A 26,158-nucleotide genomic window follows, 5' to 3' on the forward strand; every position below is an offset into this window, starting at 1 on the left:
ATTTTACTATAGTGTGGTTTAGCTTATGCGCCTTTTTGTATTTTCAATAGCAATCAATCATTTTCGGTCAAAGATTTCTCTAACGGATTTGTGCCAGAGTGACGTTTGATAACAAATTATATCCCCAACCCGAGACGCGGAGTCAAGAGAAATGTTAACTTGTTATTCCGATACACAGCTAATGTTGACAGATTGATACATTATGATATCTCCGGTGGAAGATTTCTTGTAAGGTTCAAAACACCAACAGGAATCAATGGGTGTATATTGATATGCTAAAATTTCTTTTTTAAGCTCATGAATTAAAAAAAAAAAACATTAATTTCTAATAGGTTGTATTTTTTGATCTTTTGCCTATAAGTATATTTAATTACGAATAAACTAAAATACTTCTTTAAATGGTTTGTGTTAAATGGTTGTGTTTGTTTTTTTTTTATTTTATTTAAAAAAAGCAAAGCATCCCAGGGAAAGAGCTTTTTCGTTCTTACAGTGGTGGTAGTAAAAAATAAGGCATATCTCGCTATAATTTTTAGCCCAGTAAGGTACATCAAGGGTATTTCTGGGTAAATATCCCTAATGACATGCTTGGCCTACCTCAGTTTATCAGTGGTTACAGCGGAGATGAAGATTGTGTTTGACTTGTCAGATTGATTATATGGAACAACAGGAGTGGGATTCAGTTATGTAAACATAACAGACATATTTGATGGTTAACTGTTGTTGGTAGAAGTCCCATTTAATGGGGATCAGTGTTAAACATTACTTTTGTGTCTACAAACCTGCAAACTTAAACAAACTTATAATACTGATTACAGTTGGTATGTCAATCACTATAACTATGGAAAAAATCAACTTAAATTTTACATGGAATGAGCGTGATCATAGGTCAATTAGTAATTAGCTAAGTCCCTCAAACATGGCAGTTATACAATATTTGTTTTGTCTGATAAAAAAAACAAAGGAATTTAAATTTGGAAATTTATAAATATTATATCCATGAAACACCAGTCTACAGTAATTAAACTCTTTGTAAGGAAGACGATTGGGCAAAGTAGTACATTGGTAACAAGCAAGCGTTTAATCAAAATGCATTTACAACTTTACTTTGTCGTTTTTTCAAGAGCAAGTTTTTTTTAATAATTATTGGGTGTTTTCTCGAACTAGTTTAAATATATTTTTGTGTAAAAGTTCTGTTAAAATCGGTTAAATAACCGACATTATATACGAATCTCTATCAGATTTGTTTTCAAAACAAAAATACCAAATTAAGGTTGATTCAAGTTTTTATAGATCTGGTAGTAAAAAGACTGCATAAAAGAACTGTAAATGCTTGATCACTTGTCCTAAACAAATAAGATGTCTTGAACTAATTTCCATTCCCACTAAAACTGAAATATAAAATTATAATAAAAGTATATAAAATATATAGACTTTTGGAAGATCACAGTCCTTTCGGAAAGTTATAAAGTTTGTTTCGTAAATTATGTAGGGCCTAATTTGATTTAAGTTTTACTGTTATCAACTGTATTAAAACCTGCATAACAAGCATTACTTATGCACTTTAAAATTATACATGAATTAAGCTTATAATAAGGATAGTATTGTTTTTAAGACCTAGGGACCTAGCTTTGCTTGAGAAAAATCATAAGTATACTGTATACTTGGAGAGCAGATTTTGCTCAATGTCATTTATCTAAATCTTCTTTTGTAATCTAATTTTAATCTATTATAATAGGTTGAATATCGTAGTTTACCGTATGATAATGTAGTATGTATATGTAATAACTTGTATTTCTGCTTACTTTAAAATTTACTTGATAAACTACTTAAAGACTTAAATCAAATAATTTGGGTAATATATTTGATGTGACAATAGTAACGATTAATGATCGTTTGCTGAGCTACATTACTATAGGTGGTAAGATACGTTTGACCAATTAGTGGACTTCAAATAATGGATTTTATTTAAATACACATATGATCATGCGTATATTTTAACATTGAATCATATTAATACTGTCGGTATGTATATGATTCAGGTTAAAATATATACTGTACAGTATTCTCATAGGTATATCAGCACCACTTTTATATTACCTATGTAGCCTAGATTTAACAGAAACATACACACGGTTCAACAATGGCAATGGTGTAACAATTTTATAAGAAGTGTATAAAGTATGAAAATTTTATTTTCCAATTCCTCACCTGGTTTCAAAGCACGAGTATAGCGTCTAGTAGCTTCCAATTCCCATCTTACCGAAATCATACTAGTTATGATGTTTGATGTAATTGGTTCTGTATTATTTTTTGGTGGACGACCTTGTTTTATTTTCTCATGAGTTTTACAACTCAACATAGACCGGTGACTAATCCAATTGTCCCTTTTTTGTGCTTTTTGTAATGTGCTCCTATGGATGGTTAGTTGATAAATATTTGGTACAATTATGTTGTTTACGTTCGCGTAACCGTCAAAGCGGTATGGCAACCCATGAGACCCATATGTAATCTTCGAAGGTTTATAATGATAAAAATCTCTTACGTGTATTAATAGCGAAAATAGATTATTTCTGGCAACAAAACTGGCCTGGAACTTATTTTGGAAGAAGAGCTTAGCTATACCACTACTAAAATACCCCCGCTATATACAACTATATATATGAATTTAAACCAATTGTGTTTTTGGCCTTTGGGGACCTCAAAACGAAAAAGAAATCGGTCCTGGGTCTACGTCCTGTCATGAGACCTGCGGTAATGGCTTATTCCCTAAATGGGATATTCACTGAGAGTGTTTGGTGTCGATTCCGGGATATAATAAGTAATAATTATACAAATTTTACTCGGTCTTCAGATTTACATGTATACTTGGGATGTATTCAGATTCAAATTTTTTTCTGCTTTACAGACCAAAATATAAAGGCTTAAAGAGTCAATTTTAAGCGGAAATAAACTTCATACCTCCCCCTCCAAACCCCTCTTGATTTTTTTACCTCGTTATTTATGCATTTGCTCGTTTCTACTATTGCCAAAACATTACAACCATAGAAGCAAAAAAATAATAAACTAATAAAGTAACATGAATATATTTTCAATCGGTTGAGAAATAAGCCAACAGTTACAAAGATCCTAAACCCTTGTATTAGCGCGCGGCGGTTAGATAGCGCGGCCCCTTAAGGGGAGTCAATGTCGAAATTTTTATATTTTTTATCAAATTTTTACTTTTTATGTTCTTTTTATAGCACAGAATTTCTTCTTAAAAATGGTATACTTACATTTTTTATTACTAACCTAGAAGGGGAGCAGTGCTCGAATACCATCCCATGTTATTCTTATGGGAAAAAATGTGATTAGATAGGTACATTTTTTTAAACCGTTAGAGAAACTGACTTAAATTCTGTTTATATTCATTCCTTAGATTGTTTTCTATGATTTCATGCTATATAAACAAGAAATTAGGTATAGTTTTTAAAATATAAAATAAAAAATTACTAATTTTTTATTGTGTTCTTTTTTTTATACTAAACCATTTATTTTTAAAGTAAAACTAATGGTAACATTCTAAAAATGCATGAAACTATTCACCATGGTAACAGGAAGTATTGTGTCAAATTTGGGCTTGATGAGTTAAGTAGTTTTCTTTAGTATGGTACCTAAACTTATAAAAACTAGCTTTCGGATATTCACATTTGAACCCTTGAAGGGCAGGCTCAGTAGAATCCAGAAGGGCCCTCTTTCAAAAATCCAGGAAAATTATTTTTATATACAATATTAGACTATGGGTACTCAAATTGTTCAGTTTTTTCCTAAATTCAAATATGCAGTTTGATTTAAGATTAGACTATTACAAGCTTAGTAAATCAGGAAAAACCGGGAAAATGGGTAGTTTCCTTAATGTATCTTAATGCATAATTAATGATTCCTTCTTATATAAAAAATATCCAAACTATAAAGCGTTATATATTTTCTTAAACAGCACAAAATGCACAATATTTTGTCATCATTTATTAAAAATTTATTTTTTGGGCATTTTCGCACACTGCTCCCCTTAACATACATACCAATTTTAGCCAAAGTTAAAAATTGTATATGAACAATACAAAATTAGTAGATATCTGTTTAACGAAGCGATTTTGGAAAAAGTTTAATTCTTACTTTTCTCCAGAAAGGAATCACGTTTATTATAAAATATTACGAATTATTCACAAAGACTAGCTGTTGTAATTTGATTTTATACAGGCCAAAACACCACCCTATCTAAAAGGACTGAACATCGCATTTATGTGAACCAAATAGACCATTTACTTTGGATACTGCAAGTAGATTTCTCCTTTGTGAACCAGGTGTGCCGTTGACTTTAGATACTGTAAGTAGAGATCCCATTTGTGAACCAGGTGTGCCGTTGACTTTAGTTACTGTAAGTAGAGATCCCATTTGTGAAGCAGGGATGTACAATTGACTTAAGTATCTTTTCCATCAACAAGATTCGCCACTGACATGATACTGCAAGTAGATTTCTCCTTTGTGAACCAGGTGTGCCGTTGACTTTAGATACTGTAAGTAGAGATCCCATTTGTGAAGCAGGGATGTACAATTGACTTAAGTTACTGTAAGGAGACGTATCGTTTCCATCAACAAGATTCGCCACTGACATGATACTGCAAGTAGATTTCTCCTTTGTGAACCAGGTGTGCCGTTGACTTTAGATACTGTAAGTAGAGATCCCATTTGTGAAGCAGAGATGTACAATTGACTTAAGTTACTGTAAGGAGACGTATCGTTTCCATCAACAAGATTCGCCACTGACTTGATACTGCAGGTATACATCCCATTTACGTTAAACATATGTAGCATTGACTTTGGAAATACATTGGATTAATATCCTATGTCCGCTCAATATCGCAAGCAGACAACTGCATTGTACACCTAGTAATGTCTGCAATTTTGATCCATAACGTACAATTAAAAGTATTAATAAAAGCCTAATAAAAGCATTTATATTTGTTTGACCCAAATCACCGAACACTTTTAAAAACGGAAGTGTTTCAGGATGATAGACAAGGAAAGGTAAAATGCACGAATAGTGAAACATAGTTCTATATTTGATTGCATGTACGTTACAAGAGTTTGTCTACCCAAGTGAGTGCTGCGTTTCCATGGACTGGCTTATTCCTGGACATGGCATGGCCATATGATAGGATCTTCAGGTCCCCCATTCGAATATCCACCAATTACATCCTCCACCTGCGTCTGTAAAACCAGATTTGTTACTGTCAAGCCACAAAATCGGAGTTCAGTTGGTAATACGTTCACTTTTAATACAATGTGCACTGGAATTGTAGTCCCCTTAAATACGATTAAAGTCCAATTCTTCCTTTCTTTAAGACTGTTAAGCTCAAGTTCAACATCTACTCTGCGCGTGTCGTTGGGCAAATGTGGACACTTCATCAGTGCGTGCAATTGTGGACACTGGGCTTACTGCCACCTGACAGGGGTTTTACACGTCTCAAGACCGGAACATTGCAGACATACGTATCTATGGGTGCTACGGGACCTAAAGCCACAAATGTTCCTTGTAAATTATTTCATTTTCCTTATAAAGGCCTCATATGACATCTACTTGAACAGATCATTCCAATGAGTCCGAAAATGACAAAATCGGTTGAGAAACCATGAGCATGTAATGAGGAGTTCAGTCAACAAAAATTTTGCTTGCCTATTTCATATTTGGATGTATCAAAAGTGCTTTAGACCATATAATTACGTTAGTTGAAAAATGTAGTTAACTACTAAATTTATAAAACATATAACTCACCTGGCGAGAATACCATCAAAATAAACAAGGTGTGTCCTTGAATATGATAACTCGAGTAATTTTTTTCCCGTTTTGTTTAAATTGGGTCATGAATTGAGTAATACGGAAATGCGTGAGTATGTAATCACACAAATGGAAATCAACTAAGTTTGAAGGTTTGCTGTAGTGGGGGTATTGTTAAATAGTTGACTGATTTCTTTGATTTATTATTTACGTCATTGAGTTTAGAATGAAAACTGAATAATGGCAGTGGCCTTCTTATCCTGGTACTCCCACCCTCGTGAGCTATACACAGAAAATTACCAATAGTAGCTTATCCCTTGCACCCTTCTACCCATCCTGGATACGTATATTCACAATGTTCCACCCTTGAAATATTTATCGAGACCCACTTGTCAATCTCTAGAGTCTACAATTGCCCACTTTAATGATTTGTCCGCAATGTTCTTTGATTCTATAGGTTGAAATACTTAATAGCTTCTTTGTTAGCACTTAACACGTTGGTGCTGTTACAAATCTATATCTATTACTTATTTAATACGCAAGCAGGATTTTTGTGACAATTACTCCTCCAAAACTACTGAACCGATTGACATGTTTTTGGTGTCATTGGAAAGAGCGTAACGTGAAGTTGTGCAGGAAACCTTCTTTCTAGGTAAATAATTAGAGAGTGAGGCCCTGGGGCCCTTTAAAGTTTCGCATTTCTCCATAAGATTAACGTGGGAAACAAACATTGTTTTGAAACTCCAGCTATTGTTAGAAATTAAATATTAATAATTGGTCTCCATGGAAGCATGAGAAAATTCACAATGTTTACATTTGCTTTGTCATTTAAATGTAAACAACCAGATATGTCAAATGTCTATTTCACAATTTCAGACAGCTGATACAAAAACAAAAATAAAACAACTATGTGGTAGGGCTTAATTAGTCTTAAACTTTATTATAAATCTATTTCAGTGATTATGAAACAGATTTTTCCCGTTGCGAAGCAAAAATAAAAAGTGAGAAGAAGAACATATGTTAATTGTAAACAGTCAATGTGTAAATTATCTAATGTTGTATTTAAAATGTGTATAGTTTTGAATGTTGGTTTGTGTTTAATGATATAACTTTTTAAATTTTGAATTTTTATTTTAAGGATTTGCCATATGAGTATGCCTATGATAAATAACACCATTTCAGAGTTCTGCCAGTTTTTTCCTAACTCTGTTCGGTAGAGTTTAAAGTAGCCTACATCATATTGTCTACAAATTGGCTAAATAACTTAGGTACGGTACATTATAAAAGCTGACAGCCTTTTTACGTTGAATTGAATTGTAAGCTTTCCTTTTCCCGTCCATGGGAAGTTTGATAGTTAAAAATTAACCCTTTAAACTGGAATAGGACTGTTATGTAAATTGTGAGTATTTCCATTAGTTAATAATATGTTAGTCGACTCTTTTAAAATCATCGGATATTATGGCTGTTATTAATTTTTAAACAATTTATTTGTTTATAAATAACTCCAGTACTTCTTTGCAATTGTTCGATTTCGAGCAACATGTACACTAGTAAAATATATTTTAAGACTTATTTTATTTGATGAAAATGTAATTTAAGGATTGTAGCCTAATTCAGATATACTCGTAACTGTTTTCAAAGAGGTTAATCTGCAAGTGGAGTATTTTAGTGACCTGAATGGGTTGTATGCCATATTCCCATGGCATGAGTGGACAGAGGGCTGACCGGGGCCCCATGACCACCTTCGCATAAATATTTAACGGTTGGTCCCGGGGACCTTCTGACCTACAACCTTCAAGTACAATACTGTTTAATACTGTTTGTTTACTGTTGTAATACTGTTTAAGGAAAAACAAAACCTCATTTGACATTGACTACACACTAAAATCTTTTAACATTTTTGTTTTTACACCTACCGCTCCAAATTTGTCGTGGTACACCATAGGATAATGATGCGGCTCTCTTCGATTTGGACAGAGTCCTTTTAGATAATCCTCCCCTAGGTCATCCACATGAACTATGAGCATGACGTTCCAAACGTATTGACGTTGAGATCTTTGCTCGATCAATAACTAGTAAACAAAAATAACACTGTACAATCTCAATACTGTAGTGAATCTAAGGTCTGGGGTTTTGTAATGTGAGCACTTCTGTTAAACGAGAAACAGAAGTTATTTTTAAATTTAATAAAATACAGTCCTGGTCCAGTGACATCCCAAAACTCCTGTTATAGTTTAAATGTGGAATTTTTATGTTATGCTGTTTTTAGTTGCATGTTTCATTTTGAAAATAATACTTGCTATTAATAATTGAAAATGGAATACGGTTTAGTATTGACATAAGCATTACAAACCAACAATTGTATTCAGATTTTGTTTCATTATATTTGTGAAATTGTATTCTGGTTTATATTTTCCAATTAATAAAACCATTTATATTAGGTTTGAGTTGCTTGTGAGAGAATTTTATTTAGGTATCGATTTGTTGATTTGTGAAACTGCATAGTAAAGGTTAACCTTTATGCATATACAACCACCCATTATTTACTCTAGGAAAAATATAATGTATGACACGAGCGTAAAGGTTTCTTTGCGCACTAGTCATACAAAATAATAACTATTTTCATACTGCGTTATCTTTATGCTAAACGGTAGCCTAAATTTCTTAGGACTACATTTATAAATTAGCTACAATATCTGTATCCGCCACGTTTTTTTTTCAAACAGAGAGTTGTTATTGTTATTTAGAAGCAAAACGTGCTACTTCACAAATACAATAAATGATACACATTTTTCTGAATCTCAATACCAAAAATGATTAGCAAAGAAGTGCAAGTGTTTATTCTACCGTGGTGAAAGATTCAATGTGATACAATAATAAATACGAAAAACTTTGATTTCGATACAATAACATTAATATTTTTAACAATCTTAGATCCTCTTTCTTACTGACACTGGGGGACACCCGTGCTTCACGAAGGGTATTTTATACATCCGAAATACGAAAGAAAATGCGTAAGAGTAAGTTGGAATGAACGAATAAATTAATTTATTTGTAATACTTCTAAAATATAATGGTTTTTGAGAAAATAGCACTGGTCACGTTTACAGCTAAGCTATCCAGTTACAGAATTAATCACATACAATACACGTCTAGTCTTACATTAGCTATCTAATGTTTTATCGGCTGATATAATAATACAGTATTTGATTATTTTAGATACTAGTGTACATGTTGCTCGAATTCGAGCAATTGTAAAGTATTACAGGATTTGCAAACCAATAACAATCATACTTAGCTATCAACATTTCAACAAAAACACACCTACCTTCCCTGTAGCAGCAAACCTAAGTACTCATATTAAAATTAACTTAATATTATTTGGATAGGAAAAAAAATGACCATTTTAAGGGAATAATTAATCTTTGTATTAATCAAGCCAGGTAAATGGAAATTCGCTTAGTCTGAAGGTTTGCTGCGGATACACAATTTTAATAACAGCAAAGATTTGAAGAATCTGAATTATTACTTACACCATGAATTTATCTAACAATTATTTCCTGTAAAATATTATTACAGCAGTTCAAAAGTATTGAAACTAACTCGATCAACAAATGATGTTGAAAGAATTCCATACTAATGACATTAACATATAGTTTGACAGTTCCATTTAATCAATGTTAAATGTTAACATTCGGGCATAGACAAAAATGCTTCGGGCGAGTGACATATTTGATTAATGTTTATGATCCCTACCGTTCCTGTTCTAATAATCGTGAAGTATTTAATATGTTTGAACCAGCTGTGTGGAATTGTGAAATCAAAATTAATTTGACAGTTAGTTCTGCTTGTTTACATTTTTAAATTTTGTGGGTTTGTTCTTTGTTACCATGGATACCATCAATAAATATTTCACTCTTAATTTCTGACAACAGCTGGAGTTCCATAACAAATTTAGTTTTCCATGTTAATCTTATGGATAAATACGAAACTTTAAAGGGCCCCAGGGCCTCACTCTCTAATTATTTCCTTAAAAAGAAAGTTTCCTGCACAACTTCACGTTACGCTCTTTCCAGTGACACCAAAAACATGTCAATTGGTTTAGTAGTTTCGGAGGAGTAATTGTCACAAAAAACCTGCTTGCGTATTAAATAAGTACGAGAGCACGCCCCGTGGTCGAAAAATCGACCAAAAGTATGTTTTGTGCAAACTTCTCTATTTTCACCCCACACTGTAAATAAAACATGTGATTGGAATGTCTTCCATTTGTTTTGATTTTCTGTTTATATTTTGTTGTTATTTCGTCATCACCATAGCAACCCATAAGACCCATGTTAATTTTTTAAAATTTCAAATTCATTTTTTGTGCTTATTTTTGAGCCTATTTTAATTTATAAAGGGATTCTGCACACCTACTGGAAAATAGCTTTCTAACGGTATGCGTAGATTTTCCCTACGATACACACGAGCTGAGAAAAAAGGTTTTAAAGAAACATGCTTGCCTATTAATATATAGATAGATAGATTGTATCCGCCTGCTTGAATCTCCGATGACCAATTTGGTCCAAGAATATGTAAAAAATAGATACGTAAACATTTAAAACACACAGATTAATGAATAAAAGTTGCACGGCAAAAAAGTTGAAAGTTTACACTATAACAGTAAGTTTAACGTATAGGTGTATCGAGAACGTCTACAATTTCCGTTACGTATTCCATCATGGCAATTTTTATCTAAGTAACCAATTTGCATAGTATTATTTTCAATCTCTTTTTTACTATTATAAAATTACAATAATTTAGTAATGACTCACACAATGTCATTCCTAATTAATAAAACATCGTGCAAGGTTTTTATGTTACTTTAAGATCAATACAACTTTCCTATAAGTTATGGGAGATCTGGCAATACTATTGGAAAATTAGGGTTAAGCATGTAATTGAACCTAAGTGAAAGGAAATTCAGCGGGAATTGTTTTCTAACAAAAAATATGTAGGTGGTTTAAGAGTGAGCAGTCCGAGCTCCTGGTAGTGGAACAGTTATTGTTGTAAATGAACAAGTTCTCACTTAGTTTAACTTAAGTGGTCACATATGTTTAACTTAAATTTTTGTGAGCAAAGCCACGACGGGGTAAGCTAGTCTTTAAATTTAAATACGTCTATAATTTCCGTTACATATTCCATCATGACAATTTTTATCTAAGTAATCAGATTGCATAGTAGTATTTTCAATATTTTTTACTGTTATAAATTTACAATAATTTAGTAGTGACTTTCACAATGTCATTACTAATTATTAATGGGTTAGTTATTAGGGTTAGCTAAATTACCAATACTGAACCCCCCCCCCCCCCCCCAAGAAGGAGCTTAAAATGTAGGTACAGAATCATTTTACAATTTTAAGTATTTATGATTTGTAACCTACCGTTGTCGATCTCTTGTACATTTCCAAACATGAATCCGTTACACCTTTCCAGGTTTTCGTACACTCCGGCTCGAAGTCGTGGATCAAGGTGTAAATTTCTTTGCCTTTATATTTTGAAGATCTCATTTCATGGTCAGCCTGGAATCTCCGAGTAGGTTAGTAACAAGTTGATTAAACTGTCATTAAGTTACAAGAAGTTATGTATATGTATCCAGTCTATTATCCGTAATAATGTTAACACTACGTGCACTTAGTAGATTTACATTTATATGTACGTAAGTATTGATACGTTTTACTCTAGAGTTTTAGTCTCTTCCTCATTTACCATCTTATATATTTTAAAAAATTGGGTTTTCTTTTCTGAGTTCGTTTGGCTCTGCTACCCAACCGATTATCATGATTGAGGTCTCAAATTGGAGGTATGCAGGCACAGATTTGCCATCGCAAGCATTGGCATATATTTATCTATAATCCCACTCGCTTTATACGTAAACGCAATTTGCTCCCCATGTATTTCTTATGGGAGTTAAATTTGGTTTTTTCCGATTTCGTTTGGCTCTTCTACCCGACCGATTTTAATGATTGAGGTCTCAAATTGAAGGCATGCACGCAAAGATTTCACATCAAGCATAGTAATATATTTATCTACTGTATTACTCGACCAAAACCATGATTTGATTAAGTTTCAAATTCTTACTTCAATTAAAGATGTATTTCACCAGTTATAACTATGTAATCCTATATATTTTGGTCTAAGAACCTTCAGTGAAATTCCGGCTTTCTTTTAAGCGCCCTATTAGTTATTCATACCGGACGAGTTTCAAACAAACTCAAGGTGAACAACCAACATAAAATTATTTTTATAAGGATTTTCTATGATTTAAAAACCAATAGCTCCAGTATTGTTCATGTTTTTAAATATTTTAGACTCAAAATAAACAATTTGAGCTATTGATCGTTTGAATCAGTTAAGCTCAAGATACGGTTAACGCTGCGGAACAGCATGGGTCCTCTAGTTTATTGAATTTATATCTGTTATTGAATTTGGTGATTTTTAGCATTGGTGAATAGATTAAACTCGTACATAGTGAAGAGGATTACAAAAATATAAAACTGCAAATGAGATGTTTTAAAGCATTGTAAAAGATTACCGGGTTCCATGTGACGGAGGCATTTTATTAGGTTTAACCTAATGTAACCTAATGTTTAACCTAAGGTATATGTTTAACCTAAAACTCATATCTTGTCCCAAGACTCTACACGATTGGCAAGCATAACACTTGATTAGGTTGACAGTTGAGTAAATCATTAGATTAGATTAGACTTACTTTATCAGAAACAATGACAAGTTGGACCTGTAAAATAAGTTTCAATCATTATTAGTGCTAAGTACGTCAAACATATAGTTTAGTACTAAGCTGACTCAACAGCAGTTGTTCGCAATTGTTTCTGTTGTAGTAGTTGATTCAATGTCACATAAGATAATTCAATGTACTGTATGCCTAATGTTGCTAGTATTCCATAAAAAACTATATGTTTGGTAATAGTAGTTTATAGTAGGTACTCAAAACAGGAGATATGTTAAACTATTGAAACTATCACCTTTTCAAAAGTTGTATGGATTTTCTAATTAATAGTTGAATACATTGATATCTGAATAAAGCTACATAATGAATATTGCTCTAGATTTATTTTTATAATCGTACTTTTAACATTATTAACATTCCGTACAGATTTAAAAATAAAATTCAGGGTATCAATAAATTCAACTGAAATCAAAGTGACATAGTCTGAATTCTCAACACACATTTCTGTTTAAATGCAGGCAGACTGCAGGCATGGCTCTAAAATTTGACTGACGTTCAAGTATAAGACTCAGAATTAAGTAAGAATAACCTTTATTGGTAACAAAACTTACATGAAGTATCAAGACCCATTTGTGGTTCCAATTTTCTACATGATGGGAATGTATTCAACACTGGTATAGGAGACTGGAACACGTCTATTATTTGTGTTCTAAACTGACTCTAAGAATACAACGTACCAAACATTTGCCGTTTATATTTAATATCAGACTAAAACACATTCAGTATTTTTGGTCTAAATTGATCACAAACCTTGAACGAAGCCAGTATTTTATTGTTGACACTGTCTACGAGACGGAAACGTACCTACTATTTTGTGAATATTCGGAACAGAGCCTTCCTGACCTCATAGATGCATAGCCTACGCTGTGTATGCATAAGCCATGTGCTTATTTGGTAATTACATAATATGCAGGCCAGTAATTGAGCGGAGCGAGCGAAGCTCTTTGGAATCAACTTCAATGCAACAAATAAAGAAACATCACTCAATAACGGCTGAACGCATTTCAGCCAAACTTAACAAAATTACTTAGACTAATATTGAGATTGTTTTTAAACAAAAAAAATGATAATGCAATTTAAAACGAACTTAAAATTTTTAATTTTTAACATTAGGCTTATGGGACTAGAGTAGTCATGACAGTTTTTTTGTTTACAAGCAAAATGTAAACAAGAGAATCCTAAGGTATTTCTGAACTTTCTAGAATTTCTTTTAAACGTTTTTAAACCATTCCTATGATCTTAATGAACAAGAAAATACTGTTATAGTATATTACGTTACTAGTCCTGAAAATAAGTGTTTACCGGACGAGTGTGGTCGTTCCTGTGCGAGACGAAGTCGAGTACAGGATTACCATACGAGTCCGGTAAACACATTTTGGACGAGTTACGTACGATAGTTTACGCCATACTACTAAATCTCTACAAATCCTTATATATTACCACCAACTAAAGGACTAAAAATCACTAGTCATAACCTCTAAGCGAGGTTATGTTTTTGTCTACAACCAAACCACTCATTGCCACCCAAAAAAGTATAATCAGCTGATTGGTGTCCGGTAAAACTCATTGCATAACAGTAGTACGCAATGAAACCCCAATTGATTAAGCTGGCAGCAAACAGCTGTTTTCTGGACTCAATACTTGCGTGGGAAGTTCGTTAAAACAGTGTAGTATGGCGTAAAAACATTTTTTAAGGCGCGGAATTTACTGCAAATTGCGAAAATATACGGAACTAACTTTGTAAATTGACTTGATTGGCAAGATATGGGCTTATTTTAAGGAGCAGTTAAACAAAAATATCAAGGTTTCAAATCTAGCCTATTATGTGTAACAATATGGCGGATTTGTGTGCTTGAGAGTTTGAATTACTACGTACCACATGCATCTCAATTCTTTAAATTAAACTTCAAGTAACTCAAATAAATTATTTATTAAAAGGAGACCAGCTACAGTAGACCAGAATCTGGGCTTACCTTATCTTTCCAGTCGAACCAAAGATCCTCAAGGAGTCGGTCATTTTTAGTTGGACTTCCTTTAGGGAGAGCTTCTGTTCTGAGAGTTAAGAAAACTCCATTTTCAACATTGTGGCTTGCAAATTCAGTCGCAGCTTTCACCTGAAAATCCACGAAATATTCTAAATTCGAAGCTGAAATCCTGAGCAATCTAGGATGAGGAGCAGTGGTGTTTTCGCTACATTTGAAACGTCGGAATAAGCGCGATCCAAGAATGCCCTTAAAGGAGAGACAATTCTCTGCGTTTTTATGAAATTTTCCAGTCAACTGAATTGAAACACACAATTAGTGCTATTCGGAAACCACCACAACTAATACAAACCGTAGCAATCTTTGATGGCCTCGATATGTACAACTTTTCCACGTAATTTAATTTCTCCAAATTTAACTAAGTTAATTTTAACCAAGTTCTAATTTGGTTCAACTAAGTAACATTTTCTGGGACCCTTTGAGGACTTGGCGCAATCAAGGAACTCTTTGGCACATATAATGCACGACCATAAATGATTTGTTACAAGCATAAATTAAAATTCATTTATTTAAATTCTTGTAAAACTGCCATAGCTGTCTGATGCAACAACCGTACAACTAATGTTAAAATCATTAAAACTTAATTTTAAGTTTTTAACAAAAATCGAACTTTTGTGGTACAGAGCCTAGCGTGGATATTTATTTTAGCCTAAAACTGAGGTTTCTAATATAATGTGGAAAAAATAATAGGAGTTGTTTTAATTCAATTAATAATTAAATTAACTGTGACATCTACATAATATATACATATAAAATTTTTTTCCTAATAACTTAATTTTAAAATAATTCAAACATTAGTTAATTAATTTATTAACAAACATTATAAATCATAGTTTATTTACTTGATATGTTGTTAACAGAGGCTGAAGATGAGTTTTGATGTAAACTTGAAATATACCTCCACTTTTTTTAGTAAATTGTGATTAATTTATTTTAGTGATGAGTATCCGACAACCTATGAATAACAGGAGCTGTTTTGTGCGCAAACATTACTCATATTAACATTTAGATATAAACACGTAATAGGTATGTAGATGATACATCTAAAACTCAACCTAAAAAAAAGGAAAACTCCTTACGCACTGCGGGATTAACAGCAAGATACTTACCTTCATACCCATAATATAATCCGGATTTTCGAGTTTTGATTCACTGGCAATGAGAATCGCTAGTATTTTTCTGTCGTATGTGGCATGCCTTTCGTTTAGATCCGCCTAAAACACAATTAATTATAAACATTTTCATTATAATAATTTCATATGGGTCACATTTGTTGTTTGTCGGTTTCATCATTTTACAAGGCAGTTGGATTACTTTTTTCTGGGAGAGGAGGGGAAATTCTTTTGCGCAAACATTTCGGCAGCCTGTTGTGTGACACTTTAAAATACTCCTCTACTCTGTTGGACACAGACCTGGGATTGTTTGTCACATTTCTTCAAGTCAGGTCAACATGTGACCTAAGCGCTAGGACTCTAACCGTTTCCGGCATTCATATATTTTATGACCCAAACCGCGTCTCGGTCAAGATCAAGATTCTTGGTGACGAAATGTGACACACAGTAAAATTTTCCTCATCCTCCTTCATAATTAGGATGACTGTGTCCACCGACAGCAGTCCTACATTGTTTTAAGCCTCAATGCGCCTTTCCCAACGCAGGCAGTCTGAAAAAGTGGGTTCCGCGTTGTCAAAAGTGCCTGGGAAGTAGATGCAATCGCGTGACACAGCTTTACCCATCCTGAACAGGCACGACAATCCGTGTCATGTTAGGAATATAGGTGGGGCAAGTCCTGTCCATACCACCGATGGAAGGCACTTGCTGAGTTAGTCACCTGGCCCAGCGTGCCCGTGTCTCCTGTTCACAGCCTTCCTACGATGTTCGTAGGATACAACAATCCTAAAGATGTTAGTGAAGTTTTTAACGAGTATTTTGTAAGTGTTGTTGACAAATATATTAACCCTAAACTAAATAATCATAGACAGTTTGTCCAAATGCCAATTCCAAATAATGTATCAAAATTCCATATTAAACCTTTAGATGAACCAGAACTCGAGCAAATATTATCTTCTTTTGATAACAAGTTCACTTCAGGCTACGATGAGATTCCAATGCCCATTATAAAAAGTTCTAAAAACGCATTACTAAAACCCTTGGTACATATTATCAACTCTTCTTTCATTTCTGGAATTTTTCCAAATAAACTAAAAATTTCTAGAATCAAAACATTACACAAAAATGGAAAAAACAGTACCATCTAATTACAGGCCTTTATCAATATTGCCCACCATATCTAAGCTCTACGAGCGTGCAATGTACTCCCGATTGGTAAGTTTTTTGGAAAATAATCAATTATTTGACGAAGAACAACATGGTTTTAGGTCTGGAAAATCTGTAACAACTGCTGGTATTGATCTAGTTGAGGCTATTATTGATGCCATTGATAGAGGTGACAACTCTGTTGGAATTTTCATGGACCTTAGTAAAGCTTTTGATAGCGTTTCGCATCAGACACTTATTTCAATATTACAACATTTTGGTATTACTGGTAATTCACTAAATTGGTTTAAATCATATTTAGAAAACAGGCAGCAATATGTTGAACTGAATACGATTACAGAATTCAATCAATTGCTTAAAGTCAAATCATCTCTAAAACAAGTCAAATATGGAGTCCCTCAGGGGTCTATTCTTGGTCCAATTTTATTCCTCTGTTATATAAAAGGCCTGCCTTCAGCTCTAACAAACTTAAATAGTAAATTATGCCTCTATGCTGATGATGCAAATTTAATAGTTTCTGGTAGATCAAAAAATGACATTGAATATTTAGGCAATAGTAGCCTTGAATCTATATATGAATATTTATCTTGCAAAAACTTATTGCTTAACTCAGAGAAAACCAATTATATAAATTTTTCAACTGCCCAAAAAAAACCTTTAAAACCTAATTTAAAAATTGATAACAATTACTTAACTCAAGTGACTCAAACTAAATTCTTAGGACTAATAATTGATCAACATTTATCTTGGTTGTACCACATTGATAAACTAAAAAGTAAAATTTGTTCAGGTCTATTTATGCTGCACAACTTGTCTAAACTCTGCTCGTTGAATGTTTTACTGAAGGTTTACTATGCTCACATAAACTCACATATTGCATTCGGCATTGAATTATATGGTGCAACAACCATTCAAAATTTAGATGGTATATTAATTTTACAAAAGAGAGCCATACGTATCATGTTAAACTTGGGAGAAAACCAATCGGCAAAACAGTATTTTGCTAAATTAAATATCTTTACAGTGTATGGATTATATATTTATAAAACTATAATTAATCTAAAAAGTGAAATGAATACACATACACTTCCAAAATTGGGAATGTCACATAATTATAATACTCGGCATCGGAACTACCCAGCCATCCAGAGGCATAATTTAGAGTTTTATAATAAAAAACCCACTGCTGCAGGTACTAGTTTTTTTTATGCTCTGCCTAAAGATTTAATGGAAATTAATAATATTAAGACATTTAAAAAGAAGTTGAAAATATTTATATTAAGCAAATGTTACTACTCATTTAGTGAGCATTTTGATAATATTTTATAGAATTAATTGTATTTATTGACGCCATTCTGCATTTATATTTGTAAAATGTAAATCTTGAATAAAGTGTTTCTGAATCTGAATCTGAATCTACCAGACCTGGAAGGTCGCACACCTCTCTTCTTGCCTGGTCTTCTCCACCACCAAGAGTTTGACAGGGATGACTCCAGTGACCACCAGGACAGCGGGTTTGATCACTGTTTGATAGGCTGACGGTACCCTGAGTGCTGCCTGATGCTGCACTCGGATGAGCTGCATCCTGCATATCTCCTTATTAGCGCGTCTCCTCACACTCCCGCACCGTACAAGAGTACGGGCCGGACCGCAGACATCAACAGACTTCTGCGACTAGACCACGAACCTCCGAAGGGCCGCACGGAAGATTTCGTCCAAACAGCTAAGCTTACTGTACCCCATGACTTCAACGTTCACAAGCCTCAACGGCACAACAGTGTTAAGAGTCCTTGGAACCTACACATTCTAACATTCTGATGTATGTTTATTTTTTAACAATTAATGAACTACAAATAAAATTTCCAATCTCACAGTATACTAGTTATTTAAATAACAATCCCTCTGTAGTTTAAAAAACTATTTTAAGATGGTAAATAACTCTTCAGTGGCTGATTGAAACTAACTAAATTGGCATTGCTATTATGGCGGGCTAATCCAAGATGGCCGTTTTAAGACTTCGCTTTGAACATCAATGGTCAATAGTTTTTGGGCAAAACAAATATATTTTGAAAACAGAAAGTGCTTATCCCTACTAGGCTGGTGTGAGCAATACATAATCCGATAAAATTACTATATACATTAATTATAGTTATAATGGTTCCCTATGTAATTATATAGTAAAAATACGTGCATTTATGGCAATCTTTTATAATATTATGACAGAGCTGTCTCCAAATTTATTAGTCAGTGGTTTATGTAACCAAAGAGGTATCTAATACTCACTTCTGATTCCAAAACACCTGTTTGAATCTGAAAAAAAAACATTAATGAATTTAGAAAGAAACAAAAGAATGTGTCCATCAACTTAACAGGTCCATCGCTACAAGTTACACAATACAAGTTCACAATAGTAACAGTTATTGTTTACTTTCACATCTTTTTGACCAAATCCTAAAATAATTATGTTTATTTGTATAACCACTTTTATAAGTCATAAGGTTAACATGTTGATTAGTATTATTATTTTGTTTTTGTTACATAAAAACTTTATGTACTGTTTGAAAAATTAGTAAATATAAAATATATATAACTCCAAAATATTCCCAAAAAAATCTCAGAAATATTCTCTATTAAAATAATATAAATTTTAATGATTACTCAGGTTTGCTGCTACAAAAGATTTCATAAGGTTGGTTTTTTTATGTTCATATACAAATTTCATCAAAATATATACCTAAATAAGAATAATACAACATTTTTTCTTTTTCTCCGTATGCATATCATAGTAATTTTGTACGTTGTACGTTTTGTACGTACTGTTGTTGGTACTTGCTCCGTAACCGTCAATCGGACAACAATGCTTCAATATACGTTGTTTTAGCTTTACGCCTTATTTATTCTCCATAAAAAACATAAGAGTTTTCTTTTTATGGTTTTCAGGCATTTTCTCTGTAACTATTAGGTAGCGATTATTATGTATTATGGATTATGTAGCGAGATTGGTCGCTAAAGGCGTACACGTACTAAATCATTTATTTTGTAAGCTTTACAAAATGGTTAGGAGATATTGTTTAACATTTTATGTTTTGGGGGTCAAAAATTAGGGAAACCCATTTATACCCCATAAAACACTGTTTCCACAGTCTTATAATGCTGGTTCGTGAACTAGTTCGAATGAATGTAGGTATACACGTTTGTACCGAATTTCATCAAAAGCAGATCGTTTTGGAGAGTTACAAACGAAAAGTTAAATAATTTTGACAGAGTTTCGGTCTTAACATGTACGTTAATAGTTTTATTCCGATTTGGGAAATTGGCTAAAGCTACTTTTATGGCTATAAATGCTCGGAGTAAGAAAATTTGATTGAATTTTTGAAGGTTTTTGGGGTTTAAAATTGAAAAGAACTGTTTGAAATTATATGAACGTTTGAAAGTTTTATATTGTTCGTATGGTTATACTTATAAAAATGTGATTGTTGTGTACCAATCAAAAATAGTTGAATATATGTAGATGACATTTTTTAGGTATGAACAGGAAGATATGTATAATTTAGAGAATACAAATATTTGACTCACTTTCCAAGAAGTTGTGCCTCTGCCAGGGTTCTGAAAAAGATGTTTATATAATTATATTATTTTATTACATTTTTACTAAAAACCTTAGAACCGTACTACAGTATCTCATAAAATCTATACTTATTTTATAAAAAAGGTGTATGTTTTTTTAAGAAGCCTTAATAATGAGTTGTTAAGGACTTTTGTATACATATAATACGTTTCATGAGGCAACAATTATATATGTTGTTATTTTTATTAACTTACCAGTCAAGGCACGAAAGAGATTGCGTAAACTTAAAAATATAAGAATAATGTGATAAACAAATCTACTAAGCAGAATCTATGCCTATAAAGCAGGTGAAAATGTTTTTTTTTATTAATATTTGTTTAGTTCAATTAATTTCACCGAATTCAACTAAAAGAATTTTAAGGCCAATTAAAGTAAAAACACGACCAGTTCAATTATCAGTTATCAATTATTTAAGATGTTGACGCCCCTATTTGCGTATTTTAACCCAAATATGAGTGAATGATGAGTGTAGGATGACTCGTGCAATCTTGTAATTTTGTTACTGACTAAGACCGAAATTCATAGAAGACACAGCTGTAAATTAATATCCCATACAGCCAATGGCAACCAAGGGACCTACAGTTTATAGTGAAATCCGAACCACATTTTCTTCTTGTAATTAACGAATTGGTATTATTATTAGGATAGTACTGCGGATAGTCATAGTAGGTACTATGACTATCCGTGCTAGTAGGTACTAGCACGGATGTTAATCCACACCAGGGAGCATCGCATCCACAGTGCAAGCCTCAATCCACAATTCGTGACCTAGTAGCTGGATTACAGGAAGACGCCACCCGTCCCAGTCTGCAGTTAGGATAGCACACAAGCGTTATCGTATATTATTTGAGGTTATATTTTTTGCCGGGTTATTTATTACGCCAAGTTGTGTATACATTCATCTTGGTAGAAAATAGTTGGACTGAATAAAATATAAAGGGATTAGACTTCCCTTCATATAGTCCCTGTATATGTATAGTCCCACCCCTTTACATAGTCAATCTAGAGGTGTGTAGATTTAATGATCGAAGGACTACGAAACCCCTATGCATATTTGTGTGCATATCTGAGGTGTATAATTTAGATCGCGTTACTAATAAATTTATTTGTATCAGTTATAACTCGTGTTTAAACTTAGTTTATCAAACTTATGGATTTTAACAACTTACGTTTGAATCTTGTGGCCAAACAATAGTTTCCTCCTGCAACTAAGAAAACAAACTAGTAATAAAATAGTTCTATAGTTGTATATCATAATCAAGTATAAACAATTGTAAATTGGTGGGAACAGTTTGTCAAGTACAACATATAAAATCACAAATCATTTTGTATAAAAAGTAGTCTACAAACTTTGATGGGATTCATCAACAGCTTTCCCATTGTCAGAAGATAATTAATTCTCACTTATAAATTTATATACATAAAATTGGTAATATAGTTTCACATATTATTATTTTTTAACGTTTCAAATTAAAAGATCTTGAATGAAGTGACTTTGTTACTGCATAGTTTTCAGATTTAAAAACCACAAACGTTTCTATAAAGGCTATAAAGTTTAAATATTGTTTCAAAAAGTCTTAGATATTTTATACAACAGATGTAAAAATGAAGATCAAAAAATGTTTCTATTTCATGTCCTCTTCCCGTTGCAAAGCACTGGTACAACAGCTAGTATCTTATAATTTAATAAATGCCCGGGGCATTTCTACGTTTTCTTGTAAAAATGGCAATACGGGACTGTTTCATAGTTGTTATGCTTTTCCTCAAGCATGTCTAATAAATCACATTTTTTTTTAAGATATCACTTCGTTATAGCTGGTTAGCTGACTATTGCTGTAATAGAGGCATACCATAAGGTTGTCAGTTCTGGGAGAGTTCAGTAGCTTATGATGGGTTTGAACTGGGCACTGCTGTTGTTAATATTATCATAGGCTTTTAACTAACATTAGCTCAAGAAGTGAAGGATGAGTAGCAAAACTATCTTATTATTTGACGCTGACTTTTACCTCAAAATATGTACCTTAGTGTGTCAATGTCATTTAAATCTTATTAAAAAAAGGCAGCAATTATTTAGATTTAGCAATAAGTGATACGAATTTTTGTATCCTTCCATAGATAAAACATACTCCTTCCTAGTAGTTGCAGTATCCAAAGTCAATTATAGATGGAAAAAGTACTATCTTTATGTAAAACGATCAGGATTTAAAGCAGTAATCTAAAGTATTATTAAACTATTGTGAAAGATAACAAATTGTGTATCATTATTTTTCTTGAACTCGTAAAAAATGTAAATTAGGAACTTTGTTTTAAAAATATATATTATAATATCCAAAGATCGTAAAACGTCGTGGCATTTTCAGTTCGCCTAAAGTACGAGGGGGGAGGGGGGTTATGACGTCACTCTCTAGTAACGAAGTGTGATTAGTCATGACTCGCGTTTCGGCGACACCACAACGCAACTGTTATAAGTATTATGATTTACCAATTCGTCGTTTAATGTTTTCGTGTCCGAGTAAGTGTTTTGGGTGACTTTGAAGTCCCATTGATGCAGGGGGTCTATTTTTACCACCTACTTGATATTCTTTATCTTTAAAATGAACCATTAGTTGCAAAACCCCTCGAAATTGCTCAACAAGAAAGGATCATTCGAAAGTTCAGCAGGAATTTGCCCGTTGCATAATGTAGTAAGTGTAAACCTATTTCTTCTTGAAACAATAAGAGTGCTAGTCCTTCGTACGGGGTTGACTTGTATTTTTGAAACATCTTATAACCGTCATACCATTCCTTTGTGGTTGCAACGGAGAAGGGGATGGAAAAGTGAAATTGTTTTTTTTTTTAACTTACTGCAGTAAATAGTTATTCTTGTACCTTTAGTTATAGCATAGATTAAAGAAGCTATGATTTAACTAAGCAAATAATGGTGAACAAAGGACACGTGATGATTTATCTGTATAAAGTTTTTATAAACTTAATTAAATTTAAAGTACGTTGCCTGGATATTGAAACAGTATAAAGTACGAGTAGACCTGACAACAAATGTAAGACTTGGAAATGATCAAAAGATTTCCTATTAAAGACACAAATAATATAATCTCAAACTCAAATCTCTTAATTTTTAACATAAAACAACACGTTATTATGGATAAAATCTAAAAACTTGAAATCATTGCTATAGTCAGTGCATGCATCTTAAAAAGCTCTACATTATAGTAACAACGTGACAAAAGAAGAGTCTTAGCAAAAAATTGTGCCAAAAATGTCCACACTAGTTTCCATCTTTAGGGGATCGGGCAGTGCATTAAACAGTTTAATGCCATTAAACGTTTTAATGCACTGCCCGATCCCCTAAAGATGGAAACTAGTGTGGACATTTTTGGCACAATTTTAATGCCATTGTAAAATAAATTATTTCCAAAAAAAGCAGTTATGTGTTTTGGAATGCTTATATTGGACCGTCTTCTCAAACCATAGGAGATAGGGCGAGTGAGACGGATTTTTGAAAAGATCAACATTTTCCTTAACAAATACAAGACAGTTCAAGGTGTAAATGTAAGGAAAAGTAAGAATCTTATTGTTAACAAAAAGTGTTTTACAGAAAAATTTAAGATGCTTCTTAAACACTTTTCTAATGGCTTTCTTTTGTAATTTAAAGTACTATCACATAAACTGCTTCCTACCAATCTTGTTTGGTACAAAACTATTAATACGCAAATAATGGTTGAACAAAACGTTAAACTGGACCAACAACTTACCTCTGCACCAGCGTCCGCAAGTACGGATACCTAGAAAAAAATAATAGTTTTAGATGTCGGAATATTTTTTTTTAAGTGAGAAAAAATACTTTAAGACCAACCACACACTTATACGGTGTGTAATTAAGTATCGAAACAAATCTACATTCATTAAACCGAAATAGATGGAAATATTCTGTTTGTGGCATTGATTTTTAACAAAGGTCCCACAATCGTTTACATAAAAAATATTTTTAACCCCACCTAACAGGGTTGAGGGTGGGTAATATATTTTTTTTAGCTACCCCTATTTGAAAAAAATAAGTTACCCCAACCCTGTTAGGGGTAACATGTTTTATGTAAACGATTGCGGGACCTTTGTTAACAATCAATGCCACAAACAGAATATTTCTATCTATTTCGGTTTAATAAATACAGATTTGTTTTCATACTTAATTTATTCACTGTATATACACTTATATATTATTGGAATTGTACTATTATTCATTTAATTGACACAGAGGTTTAAAAATAACTTAACTATGATTAGAGTTGCCATGTGAGATAAAGATTGGGTTTAGCGTGAGTTTCTCACTCAATGGATTGGTTTACTTTGAAAGATAGGAACCCTTAAAAATTGATTATCTTATGAATGGGTACATAGACAGGAAAATGAAAAGTTATGAATCAAGATTGACTATGTTTTTAAATGGAATTGTAGAATGAATACTCTACATTTAGATTTATAATAACGTTTTCATCCCTTTGATTTAACTTGAAGCTTTTCTAGGTTTATTTTAGTTTTTCATCAAATACTTGGTGAAACCAATGAATACAAGGGTTTGTATTCATTGGTGAAACCCATCAAAATCTACGGTTACTGTAGGGGTTAAAAGCAAAATAATTCAACTATCAATCGATGACAAATAACTCCATTTTTAGAACAATTTGAGTTGTTCGTGATTCAGCAGCGTCCTTTAGGTAAGTCCGATCTTAAAAACAATAACTCAAATAAAAGGTGATATTTCACTTTAGGTTCTTAGATCAAATATAGGATAACGTAGTTATAATTGATTAAACAAATATATATAAAATTAAATACCATATCCAAGAAATAATCAAATTTAATTTTTTTACCATATAATACAGTATCTTGAACTTAACTGATTCAAACTATCAATATTTCAAATCAAGGTTATTATTTCTAGACATAAAAAAACTAAAATAAAAATTAAGTTGTGTATTATTGATAGCAAATAAGTCCTAAAATAATTATAATCACTGTCAATACTGTCAATTGTGTATTCAGCAGCGTGATTCAGGTATGTCCGATCTAAATAACCAATAGCTCAGATGAAAGCTGGTATTTCACTGAAGGTTCTTAGACCAAAACATGTAGGATAATGTAATTAGTAACCGGTTGAATTGCATCTTTAATTGGCGTAAGAATTAAAAAATCAAAATTATGGAAATCGTTCAAGTAGAAGAGCCAAATGAACTGGGAAAAGAAAACCCAAATTTAACTCCCATAAGACGGGAGAACTTGCTTTTGTGAATAACTAAAAACAATCGTCAGATAAATGAACGCCGATGCTTGGTGGCAAATCTGCGCGTGCATACCTTTAATTTAACACCAATATTATGAAAATCGGTTAGATAGAAGAGCCAAACGAACGCTTTAAAGAAAAACCATTTATATATATATAGATTTCACAGCGATCGTCTACATAAATCGAGCTAAGTAAAGCTTGAGGATGGCCAAACTTACCAGCACGGACATCCCAAGAATACGATGGAAGATCTTCATGATGAACAGTTGAAATGGACTGAATCGCACGTGAATTTATACCTAGTAGAGATGACAGTGTTCAATA

General features: G+C 32.7%; 1 protein-coding gene across 1 annotated transcript; it reads right to left on the minus strand.

The window, feature by feature from the left end:
- Window positions 1-5,078: 5,078 nt before the first annotated feature.
- LOC128991891 (uncharacterized) lies at window positions 5,079-26,158 on the minus strand. The gene is made up of 11 exons (XM_054415157.1): window positions 26,053-26,158; window positions 24,306-24,335; window positions 21,723-21,761; window positions 20,502-20,531; window positions 19,209-19,235; window positions 15,759-15,863; window positions 14,581-14,721; window positions 12,569-12,595; window positions 11,241-11,378; window positions 7,732-7,887; window positions 5,079-5,247 (listed from the first exon to the last, which is right to left on the minus strand). The coding sequence occupies exons 1-11, from the start codon at window positions 26,089-26,091 to the stop codon at window positions 5,164-5,166; spliced, it is 816 nt and encodes a 271-aa protein (XP_054271132.1). The 5' UTR covers window positions 26,092-26,158; the 3' UTR covers window positions 5,079-5,163.

The sequence above is a fragment of the Macrosteles quadrilineatus genome, unplaced genomic scaffold, assembly GCF_028750875.1.
Source record: "Macrosteles quadrilineatus isolate MER2022 unplaced genomic scaffold, UCM_ALF_1.0 Scaffold_4__1_contigs__length_99947679, whole genome shotgun sequence".
Taxonomy (NCBI): Eukaryota; Metazoa; Arthropoda; class Insecta; order Hemiptera; family Cicadellidae; genus Macrosteles; species Macrosteles quadrilineatus.